The 12,892-nt window shown below is 38.1% G+C and overlaps 1 protein-coding gene across 16 annotated transcripts in view; it reads right to left on the bottom strand.

Moving 5' to 3' along the window:
* The window catches only part of CFAP20DC (CFAP20 domain containing), a 291,535-nt gene that overhangs the window by 15,625 nt on the left and 263,018 nt on the right, over nt 1-12,892 (bottom strand). For 15 of the 16 annotated variants that reach the window (XM_073811284.1, XM_073811278.1, XM_073811282.1 and 12 more), the window contains one exon: nt 8,479-9,044. The exons of the other annotated variant lie outside the window; for it this stretch is intronic. In XM_073811284.1, the coding sequence (XP_073667385.1) occupies nt 8,932-9,044 (113 nt within the window). In that variant the 3' untranslated portion in view covers nt 8,479-8,931. Of the gene's footprint in view, nt 1-8,478; nt 9,045-12,892 lie in introns of those variants that run through there. 16 annotated transcript variants of the gene reach the window in all.

Consider the following 12,892-nt stretch of genomic DNA (forward strand, 5'->3'; position numbering starts at 1 on the left):
CTGATGGTATTTGTCAAATTCAGATCAGTAGAAATGGTAAGAATGCATTTTAAAAAACCACTGAGTTTTGCATTTAAACCTGAAACAGTAATTGTTATGATAAAGCTGTAGATGGGATGTGAACATGTGGCAGAGCAACACCAGAACCTCGGGTGATCTAGGATTAATCAAGAGATGCTTTAAATGCCCTTTATCCCTTCAGGTGGATGAAATTATAATGTCAGAAAGCATTACGAGAAGTTTATTGCACATAGTTTTAGAGGCTGACGTGCACAATTTTTTTTTTACAGCTTGGTATTGGAAATGGAAATAAAACCTGATGGTGCTGGAATTAGTTGGAGAGTAAAGAGAGTCAGGAGGAAAACCGCTTCTCACCCTTAGGGGTTTATAACACCCAACGTGGCATGAAAGCCGTAGTGAAAACAGCTACTGAGGGGATTGTGAATTTCCCTCCTTTTCTCAGTTGTCAAAGGCAGCAAACGCCACCAAAAGGGGTGGAAAAGCATGGGTTTTGAAGACATTGGTATTTCTTTGGTGAACTGTTCTGTAGTATCTATAACTTTGGACGAAGTTCTGCTTAGAAATTTGGGGAGAAACATTTGTAGAGGATGGCTGACCTTCCAAATAGCGAATAAAGGCAAAGTTGAAAATGGTTATTTCTATAACTTCTTCACGTTATCTTATCCAATTATTAGAAAACCTTATTAATGCAGCCTATGGGGAAGAAAGCCAGACTGAAATTATACAAAATTTGGATTGCAGACTCTGTTTAAACAAATACAGTTTAATTATTCCAATACTCTTCATACGTCCTCAGATATAATGTATATTAACAGATAAAATGAGTTGAGCTAGAAAGACTGCTTTGAATAATCCTACACCACACCATGAAGAATAAAAGTAAAAACCTTAAACATACATCCAATTATTTGGATCAGACCCTAACTGTTACAAATCTTAAATAAATACAGCTTTGAAGAATTTCTGGAGCGTCCATTTTCCAACTACATGGCCCTGGGTGTTAAATCTGTAATCAGCATTGGCTTTACTTTTCTCAATTCTCAGAAAATTGTTAGTTGTTTTTTCTTTTAAATGGCCTATTGCAAGGAGCTGATGCTTCTATTCTTTCAGAGTAGTGACAAAACACTTTTAAAAGCTGAGTCTTATAGCAAAATATGAAATTCTAACTTACATACTTACATATATGTACCATTCATACTTCTAGGAATGCCATAACGTCCAAATCTGAAAGCCTTTGGCCCACTAGGCTCAGACATAACTAATAACCACAACAGTGAACATACACTAAGTGCTGATTATGTGCTAAGCACTTTTTCATAGGTAGTTTATTTATATGCATCTTGGATGTCTCCAAATTCTCCAGATTGCTGGGGTAAAATTGTGCTTTAAAATTTTAGAAAAAAACAACCTACAATATCACCCTACAAACGGGTGTCACCCCACTTTTGCTCTGCAAAGATTCTTGGGCCAGGACCTACGGTCCTCCAAGTCCCCGTTGACTTGGTAAGAAGCCTTACTGGTTTCTCAACCTCCATTCTTACTTTCCCTTCCCAGCCTTTCCATTTCTTTTTTGCACCGTGTCACCTCACTGTACAGCAACTACCTTAAGTTCTTCATAGCCCAAAGCACCTCGCATTCACAGCTGTGTAGAAAACAGACTTTACAAAAGGTTTATGTCTCTTAAGGGAGTGATTTAAGCAAGGTTTTTAACTTCTAGTGCCTCTTCTGTAGTCTCATATTGAGACATATGCCATACATACAGGAGCATTGAAAGCTACTGCTCTATACCTTTGCTCAGATTGGAAAAACATGGTATTTTTATGTGGAAGAAAAATACATCCGACTCGCTAAAAGCTACTACAAATAGGAAGACTCCAAGGCTTCTTAACAGTATTTAACTTAGTGCTACCAAGTCATGAATGGTTTTGTGCACTGATGGACTCTAGTTATGAAATATACACTCAGACATGTGTACATGACTAATTTCAACGTCTTTAGACACAGGCTCCAATCACTTTCCCACAGTCACTCGATAAGCCTTCCGCCCTTTGTTGATTTGGAAGCTGGAACCTAGATATGGTCATTAACATAAAATATAATCTGACACCCAGGAAGCAGAATGAGTAGTTTAGCTTGAAATGTATACAAAGCAGAGTGAAGAAAGCAAAACAAAAAAGTCTTATCTTCCATTCTAGTGGTCATGCGCTAAAGCCCACAGATGAACTCCATCAAGCGACAGTTAGTTTGTTGATGGAAATTGTCAAAAGCCATTGACACCATGTGCCCTTGGGAATCTTTACACTGCTCATTCTGGCAGCACCAGAAGTAAACAGGAGAGGTAAAAAGGAGAAATGAGAATTGGTTAGGTCTCAGCCTTGGCTGCTTTTAAATGGGTCACAGCCCAGGTTAGAGGAGGTAGGAATCCCCTGGGGTGGGACTCAGGTAGCAGCATTTTTTAGAGTCTCCAGATAATGCAATGTGCAGCCAGGGCTGAATTTTCAGATTAGACTGAAAGCAGCAACTGGCAAAACGTGGAAAGAGAGCTCAAAAATTATAGGAGAAATGAAAACAGTGATGTCACTTTTAAATTAAGGCTACAGACATTGCCAGGGAAATGTATTTGCTAATCAGAGCAAATTATAACAGGAATCTCTGGAATCATTTTTCTGTTTATGTGGACTTTGAAACAACCATAGATTCTTATGTTTAGCTAACAAATAATGCCACCATTTTTTTCTTGTCAAATTTCTTTTGATAATGGCAGATGTTCTTGAGAAGTATCTGACCTAGAAGGATTAAAACCTTTTGAAATAAGTGAATTGAAAGGTATTACAAGAATGTTGTGGAGATCTAGATACCTAAATGAATTTTAGAAATATTTAGATATCAAAATTCAAAGACAAGACAAAAATTCGGGGTAAAAAGATATTCTGCTTACTAGAATTAGCCCACAATAGGACACTATCAATTTCTTTGACCACCTAAAGGTTTTAAAGAAAAAGGAAAGCTCTCTTCAATTGAGTTGGCTAAAAGGTTTCTATGTCTTCAGGGTTTGAAATGTCTGAATCACTTTTGCATGCAGTTGGAAGAACAAAGGGTGAAATTTTGATTGATTTTCTTTAAGATAATCTTGAGTTTAGGAAGCTGTAAAGCAAAACTGGGTATGGTTTTAATCCCATCTCATGATTTATTTATAGATTATTGAATCTCCATTACTAATAGAAATTATATTTCAGAGTGACATATTATCAAAAATAAATAAACAGTAATTTCCTCTCCTGGAATTCTTAAGTAAAATATTCCGTATTGTGCTTATCTCAATTATTAAGGTCCCGAGGGTCCTCCCCCCACCCTGCCCAATGCCTCTGGAAGTATTCTTTACAACAAATTAGAGATAATTTCCCCTGATCCACAGGTTAAAATAGCAGCAATACTCTTTACTATTAGGAGCAAGTTTATATGCTTAAATCTTGCCAGGTTCAGCATAAACATTGACAATGATAAGTTAGGCTGATGAAAACCAATCAATACCATTTCTCACACTTCACTTCTGTAATGCTTCACAGGATTACAGGTGATTAACTACAGAAGAATATGTCAGCAGTAAAAATTAGTGTTATCTGTGGCCCATGTTTATTGGTTATTTAATTCTTATAAGTCAAATTATTTTGACTTAACGTGATTCTAAATTATATTAAAACCACCCAAACCAGAACCAAAATATTCATTAAGATGTAAAGCTCCAATATTCATGATGAACTTTCACTTAGATTTATCCTTTGTTGTAAGTTAACTGTATAACCTATAGTTATAAATTTGAATAATTTAAAATATGAGAAAGAAAATTTCTTTTTTTAATGTAATGTCTGAAACATTTATATTAACATATTTCCATACAAATAACCCAAAGAAAGTTTAACATTAGTTGCTTTTTTGTTGTTGTTGTTTGTTTTCTTATACGGCAGGTTCTTATTAGTCATCAATTTTATACACATCAGTGTATACATGTCAATCCCAATCGCCCAATTCAGCACACCACCGCAGCTTTTCCCCCTTGGTGTCCATACGTTTGTTCTCTATATCTGTGTCTCAACTTCAGCCCTGCAAACCGGTTCATCTGTACCATTTTTCTAGGTTCCACATACATGTGTTAATATACGATATTTGTTTTTCTCTTTCTGACTTACTTCACTCTGTATGACAGTCTCTAGATCCATCCACGTCTCAACAAATGACTCAATTTCGTTCCTTTTTATGGTTGAGTAATATCCCATTGTATATATGTACCACATCTTCTTTATCCATTCATCTGTCGATGGGCATTTAGGTTGCTTCCATGACCTGGCTATTGTAAACAGTGCTGCAATGAACATTGGGGTGCACGTGTCTTTTTGAATTATGGTTTTCTCTGGGTATATGCCCAGTAGTGGGATTGCTGGATCATATGGTAATTCTATTTTTAGTCTTTTAAGGAACCTCCATACTGTTCTCCATAGTGGCCGCATCAATTTACATTCCCACCAACAGTGTAAGAGGGTTCCCTTTTCTCCACACCCTCCCCAGCATTTGTTGTTTGTAGATTTTCTGATGATGCCCATTCTAAGGTGTGAGGTGATACCTCATTGTAGTTTTGATTTGCATTTCTCTAATAATTAGTGATGTTGAGCAGCTTTTCATGTGCTTCTTGCCATCTGTATGTCCTCTTTGGAGAAATGTCTATTTAGGTCTTCTTCCCATTTTTGGATTGGGTTGTTTGTTTCTTTAATATTGAGCTGCATGAGCTGTTTATATATTTTGGAGATTAATCCTTTGTCCATTGATTTGTTTGTGAATATTTTCTCCCATTCTGAGGGTTGTCTTTTGGTCTTGTTTATGGTTTCCTTTGCTGTGCAAAAGCTTTGAAGGTTCATTAGGTCCCATTTGTTTATTTTTGTTTTTATTTCCAGTACTCTAGGAAGTGGATCAAAAAACATCTTGCTGTGATTTATGTCAAGGAGTGTTCTTCCTATGTTTTCCTCTAAGAGTTTGATAGTGTCTGGTCTTACACTTCGGTCTCGAATCCATTTTGAGTTTATTTTTGCGTATGGTATTAGGGAGTGTTCTAATTTCATTCTTTTACATGTAGCTGTCCAGTTTTCCCAGCACCACTTATTGAAGAGACTGTCTTTTCTCCATTGTATATCTTTGCCTCCTTTGTCATAGATTAGTTGACCATAGGTGCATGGGTTTATCTCTAGGCTTTCTATCTTGTTCCATTGATCTATGTTTCTGTTTTTGTGCCAGTACCCTATTGTCTTGATTACTGTAGCTTTGTAGTATAGTCTGAAGTCAGGGAGTCTGATTCCTCCAGTTCTGTTTTTTTTCCTCAAGACTGCTTTGGCTATTTGGGGTCTTTTGTGTTTCCATACAAATTTTAAGATGATTTGTTCTAGTTCCATAAAAAATGCCATTGGTAATTTGATAGGTATTGCATTGAATCTGTAGATTGCTTTGGGTAGTATAGTCACTTTCACAATATTGATTCTTCCAATCCAAGAACATGGTATATCTCTCCATCTGTTGGTATCATCTTTAATTTCTTTCATCAGTATCTTACAGTTTTCTGCATACAGGTCTTTTGTTTCCCTAGGTAGCTTTATTCCTAGGTATTTTATTCTTTTTGTTGCAATGGTAAATGGGAGTGGAGAAAGAAAATTTCTTCATCTTAGGTGACCAAAGTCTCTGACTGAAGGAAAGTTCAGGCTTCAGCATACCTTATTTTAGATGAAAAGTGAGTCTGAGGAGTGATCTTCCAGTATGGTTAGGGGTCTGTGAAATATCTGGGCAAAAGAAAAACAAAAAGCAAAAGCCCCACCCTCACTGCCAAATCACACACACACATACACACACACTCTCACACAACCAGCCAACCAATCCAGGGAGACACATTTCTGGGAGCTCTGGTGGAGTCAGGGCTCATCGGCAGTGGAGAAGTGATCTGCTGCAGCATTTCTCAAAGGAGGTTCTGTGGGTGGATCAGCCCCATGAGATGCTCTACTGAACAAGGGTTCTGAGGACAGAGAAAGTTGAGCATATTTACTCTTCCTTGGACATTCCCTATGCTTGCTAGGCTACTAAAGCCATTGAGAATTTCTCTAGTAAAGACAAATGACCATTTCTGCTTCTCCAGTATTTTCCAACATTGACCATGCGCTTCTTCCTCACTCCCATTAAATTTATTAACATCGAGTGGAATTTGCTTCTTGAAACACTTTGGGAAATGCTGATCCTTGAAGTATAAAAAGGCCTAATATGGAAGGAAGAATCTACACAAACAAAAGAGAAAACACTAAATGAAAACAGAGAACCCAAACTCCTGGCAGGCTCTAGTGTCCTCTAGCGGCCACTGTACAGTGACTGTGATGTCCACCTAACACTGTCACTTGAATCCTCATCTTAATTCCCTCAGGGTGGGAAAAGAACTGGGTTGGAAGTGAGGAGTCATGGATTCCATTCTCCCTTCTGCAAACTGCCTTTGGATAATTAACTTCCCAATCTGAATCTCATTTTTCTCAATTATAAAATCAGAGTTTAAAGAAATGATCTTGATTGTACTTCCTAGGCCCAATTAGATGATTCTATCACAACTATTATAATGGAAGAAAAAGAGAAAATAGGATTTGCTTGAGAAGAATGCTCTTTATGATTAACTCTTCTGGAATGCAAAATGAATGATGTATGAAATAGAAAGCCTACAGTACAACCATATGCAGATAGGAGATTCTTAATCATTATTCTGGCTATTTTGACTGATGATTGAGAGTCTCAGGAGGACACCTGGAATAAACCTAGCTTTAGTTAGACAGTTTTTAAAAAAGAACAATCCAGAAACTTTCAGCAGCCAGATTTTTAAATAAAGCCAAAGGGCAACTTTAAAATTAGTTTTTTTAATTAATCGTCCTTCAGGTTGTACAGTCTGTGACTACATATCCTTGGTTATTAAACAGTTTGTACTTCAAAAAAAATCAAGATGTGGCTGAAATGACGGATTCAAATGAAGCTAACCTAAAAATATGGAGAAATACAATACAGCAAATTATTATGCAAGTGTCTATGTATTTTTCATCTGTCAGTATTTTTCCTTTAACAGAAAATAAAATTAAATTAATTAGAGAGAGAAATTATAATTGCCAGGGAAGCTAAATTATTGATTTGATGCCACAAATCAGCTGATAGTTTTTTCCCTATAATTCCTAGGATCTGTAATTAAATAATAATTTAGAGATTTAAGACTTAATGTCACTTACAAGTTGCATCCTGAATTGTATGGAACAAGAAACTGAATCAATCCCCAAATTGATACCAAATTATCTTAAGATGTATTTCCATATTGAATTGAATTATTTTTTTCAGGATCCATTTGCAATAGTCAATTTCAGATATAATGTTTAGTACACATTTGATGAGAATAGTAGAAATCCAAGTCTTGAAAGTGGAAACTAATAATAATATAAACTTTTCCTCACTGTTACATGTGCCATGAGGCAAATGTGCCCTCTCATCACACTGGATCTAATCTATAACTGTGGTTCTCATGCATGACTACACATTTGAATTGCCAGGGGAGGTTTTAAAATTTTCTAATGCCCAGGGTGCACCCAAGACCAATCAAATCAAATGTTCTGGGGGTGAAACCTGGGCATAGAAGTATTTTTATAAACTTCCCAGGAGATTCTCATACGCAGCAAAATTTGATAAGTGAAGCCATATAGCCCAGTCAATGAGTTTCCAAGTAATCTGGCTCTACCATTTTGGTTTAAAATTGATAGTGTGAAGCACATCTATTTCTGTTTTTCAATTCTTCTATAGAAATCTCAACAGAAATTGAAGCTACTCCTTTTAAACAAACAAAGTGTAAAATATGACCTTGTGGTAGATAATATAAATATAATATAAAAAGTACTTCCTTGAGCTCAGTATTTATATACTTGGCATACAATTCAAGGCTGGTCTACTGGAATTCAGGAAGCACATGATTTTCTTCCTTGTGATGCAGTGAGTAGAGTTACAGTGACATATTCTTAAAGACCAAAGGAAGCCTCCTCCATTTCTCCAGGTCCAAGTCACAGAAGTGGTGAGGTATGTGGGGTGTTCAAATGGGTGACTTCTTATTAAATTTGGATCCATGGAGCTAGATTTGGATCATATTATTAGAATTCAGAGATAATTGGTAAAAAATTTTTAAAAAAAGCACAGAGCTAAGCAGCTTAAGTTATTAACAATGTTGTGGTCTTTCGCAAACTCTGGATGAACTATAATGAAATGGAAATAGCAAGGTCGGTACCAATAAAATATGGTCATAAAGTCTGACTACTTCACAGTTAATCCTTTTTCTAATAATCTAAGGAAAGGTAAATACCATCTAGGAATATTCTGGTAAGAAAGTGGGGTAAATAAAAAGAATCAGTTTAAAAGGTATTCTTCTGACCATCATACTTTATTTTTAATACAAATAGGTAATAAAATAAAAGGTACCCAGATATCTTTTAAACAAGAATACATTTTCTGTATATCAAGCCATCATTTACAGATTAACACTACAAAAAATTTGCATTAATAACTCTTAATTCGTTTACATAAAATTATATGAAATAAGCAAAATTGTATGTAGGATGAGAACCAACAAATAAGAACCAATTCAAAGTTCTAAAATCTTATCTCTGTATTAATTCCTTCACAGTTCCAAAAAATCACACCCATCTACAAAAAGAACATAGGTAGTCTTAACACTGAACACTATGTACAAACTAACTTCATTTCTCTTAGTTACTGTTGATTCCATGGGCCTGGCCAACATATGCATTGTGATGCCAGTCAGAACTGCTATCCTGCTCCGCCGGGGGTGGCCATTCTTTGCCCTGGAAGGAGGCATTACACCAACTCGTAGTATTTCCCAGTCTGGGGATCAAAGTAACAGTTCAGACATGGGTCATACAGCAGAGTCAGCACTTCCTCGTCCTCTTCCACACTCAGGTCTTCTCCACCTGTGGGAAGGGGAACCACCGTCATGTTAGCTGTTGGCCTGGCCCGTAATTCTTAAACTGCAACAGAGAAGGGCAAGGAAGCAGGAATCATCTTTCCTGGGAGACTGTCCTTTGCGGGCAGGATGTCAATGCTAGAATGGAGGAGCGCTGCAGATGTGATAACGCTCTACTTGCAGTGTAAGACGGAGAAGAAACGGTGATCACAGGGGCCAGATTCGCTATAAAGCACAAGAAAAACGAGCGTGGAGAACTGGCAGGGAGAAGAAAGGATTAAGGAAGAGGGCCAAAGGACTAAAGAGTTATGAGGATTAGGGATACTTGAACAGGATTCAAAATTTGATTATCACAGCTCTAGACTTCTTCATGGGCCAGAGCTGCACAAATGCCAAACAGTGCAAATTAATAAAGAGCTCAATCCCCATTCATACAACCTAAAAAGACTACCAAATAAACATGAATTAAAATAATGTTTAGAAATATGGTACTCAAAGCATAGAACACAAATGGAAAACAATGTCAGATGATCTGTAATTTTATTAGTGGTAGCAAGATCTGTCACATTTGCTGGGAAAATGAACATGGCTTGATTTTTTTTTTCTTGTGACAGCTATTTAGATGGTTTGGATGAAGAGAACACCTACCGCCTAAGTAATCAGCAAAGTTAGCAAGGTTTGGTTGGTTTTCAACAAATGGCATGGAATGAAAAAAAAAAAAAAGCTTTACTAAGATATTTCCTGACCACCTTGTGTGTGCCCAGTGCTGTGCTCAGTACTTATGTACTTGATGCCATCACTAGCACTAGCAAGCGAGTGCCTTCTGAGTACTTCTCAAAATCCATGTAATAGGCTTGGAGGCTGGGAGGGCAAGACCTCCCTCAGCTGGAGAGGACCAGAGCAGGCTCAGGGAGGAGCAGACGATTAAGACAACACTTGTCTCTCTTCCTTAGCACAGGCTACTAAGGACCAAAGAAAACCAAACCTTTGGGCTACAAGCTCCCCAGGGTCAGTTCTGGAGGGGATGGTGGGCATGGGCAGGGCTGACACAGAACAGAGGCTCAGTAAATACTGAGTACTTTTTGAAAGGGTGAATCAATGATTGTGAAACAAAGCTGGGATCTTAAGCGTCACTGCCCAGAGGAAGGGAAGGCCGTGGTAGTGGTGGTGGTGGTGGGACCTCACCTTACCCAGCCCAAATCAGATTAAGCTGGTGCATGGACACTGTCAGGACAGTGACAAACTGGAGTTAAGGCCAAGGGTGTGGTGACAAAATGGTGGAGTAGGGTTTTGAAACTGTACCACAGCCATTCCTCTGCCCATCCTTCTTCTAACCACCCCAAAACATTTAACGTGATCCTTCCCTGCCCCAGGCACCAAGCCAGGTGTTGGGGATATGAAGATATAAGAGAGAGGCCCTGTTTTCAAGGAGTTTGCAGTGATCTGGGGGAAACAAGAAATCAGTGGACTCTCTGGTGAGTTGCACGCAGTGCCAGCAGTTCTTAAAAAGTGGGGTTTAACAGAAGAATGATTTCATCTGCCTTGCTTAGTAACACCTCAAATAGTACAACCCTCGATGGTTTAGAAAGCACTTTCTCATGCAGTAGCTCATTTGACTGTTATGATCCTGTGAAAGAGGCAGGAATTATCGTGCCTGTTTGATGGATGAGGGAAACAAGGTCTGCAAAGTTAAACAGCTCATCTGAGGTCACTTGGTGAGTTAGAGGCAGAGTCAGGGATGAACCTGGGTTTCCAGATTCCCAGTTCAGTGTTCTTTTGATCATACCTGCTCGATCTTATTGTTAACACATTACTGGTGTAGCACATTCAATTGGAAGCTATTACATTATGGGGATTTAAATATGGAAAGTAAAAAATTGTAAAGGTGTCCTACATTTAAAGACATCAGTTTTGGAAACAAAAGAACTTTGATTTTTCATATTTCCAAAACCACTGACAAAGATGAGACAGTCCTTGTGGGAGGGGCAGAGGCAACTAGCTCAACAGGCCCAAAGGAACTGAGCTTATTAACTCCAGAAAAGGGAAAGCTTGATGGAAGTGACAACAGCCCTTCTGGCTTCACATATATAAAGGGTGGCAAATGAATGGGAAATTAAGACGATGCTGTGGGGCTCCAAGAGAAAGCAACAGGATCAATGGGTGAAAGTTACAAGGAGCCAGATTTTGGCTCAGCACAAGGAAAAATTTTCTAGACACTGGAGCTGACCAGGAAATGGAACGTGGACTCTAGGGAGGGTGAAGCGGGGACTGGGGCAATCATTTGTATGAGATTTTGTAGATGAACCCTGTGTAGGACAGGGGGCCAGATCCAATGATCCCTATGGTGCCTTTGATGAGTTTTTGTGACTCTCGGCTGCAGTGGCTTCTTGCATTCTTGAAATATGTCAGGACTTACAGCTAACGGCCACATTGATAGTGGTAGCTGACCTGAGCACCTTGCACAGTTTCTGATTAAGAACAGGAACCCAGAGAAGGCAGGCTGCCTTTCCTTTATTTTCTATTGTTACCTTAAGAGTGGTCCCTAGGGCCTTGCCTCCACCCTCCTCCTCTAAGTAGGAGAGGGTGGGAATGCTTTTCAAGTGGCTGTTTCATATTGAAGATGATCCCCTGGGCCACTTCTGCACATCAAAGGAGAGTGTGCATGTCCTTTACTTTCAGATATTCAATCCATCAACACTTTCATATTGGGGCTACTTCAGTCAACGGAACAAAATCAGGTGATCAATAAGTAACCACTGTGTGCTTGCTACGTGACTGAGCAGTCTGGTTATGGATGAGACAGCCTAGTTGTACATGTGACATACACACATGAAACAAAAACAGCTAGTAAAGATTAATGAGGAGTTAAACTGGGAGTGGCTAAGAGCACCCCTGGGCTCTAGAATCCAACAAGCCTGGGGATGGATGGGAGCGCCGCTGCTCACCACCTGCATGCCCTTAGGCTGGTTACAGATTATTCTACCTCACTGAACCTTCGTTTGCTCGTTTTTAAAATGGGAATAACCTTATTTCATAGGGCTTTGTGGACTAAGCTGGACACTGGGTAATATGCATAGCACAGAGCACACGGTAGTTGTTCAATAAATAATCACTACTATTACTATTAAGAATAATAACAATATAATAAATCCTTAACTATAGGCTACAGCTTTTTTAGTAACTCAGAACAGCACTGATAAAGCTTAAATATAAAGAAAAGACTTCACAGAGACAGGCAGAATGACATTTAGACAATGAAGTCAGATAGATCTGGGTCCAAATCCCATTTCTGCCATTTCACAGCTGTGGGACATTGAGAAAATTCACTACTCAGCCTCAGTTTCCTCATATGTAAAGTAAGGATAGTAATAGTACCTGTTATAGTACCTATGAGAACTAAATAAGATAACACTCAGCGCACACACAGTGAGTACTCAGCAAATGTTATAATCATTATGGAAAACGTAAGATATCTGAGTTAGACACGAGAGGGATATGTTCATTTATACCTCACTCCCTACCCCAAAACTATATCTGTTTGATTTTTTACTACTAAAAAAAAGGTTTGAATGAAACACAAAGTCCCCTACTAATTTTATACAGGATATTATAATTAATTCATCTTTAAATAAAAAGTTCTTATATCAAAAATCATGTATTTTTCAAAAAAGTAACACTAATTTTTTCCATCAGGTGTGATATTAAAACCACATATTCCTGAGGTAAATAAATATAAGTTGAATTTTCTCGAAGATCTGCCATCCAATGTCTTGTTTTTACTGCATCAACACATTGGGGGAAATTCTGACCTCTGGCACATAAGAGTTATATGCTGTATAATTGTTTAGTGCATTC

This window comes from Tursiops truncatus, chromosome 10, assembly GCF_011762595.2.
Source record: "Tursiops truncatus isolate mTurTru1 chromosome 10, mTurTru1.mat.Y, whole genome shotgun sequence".
Classification (NCBI taxonomy): Eukaryota; Metazoa; Chordata; class Mammalia; order Artiodactyla; family Delphinidae; genus Tursiops; species Tursiops truncatus.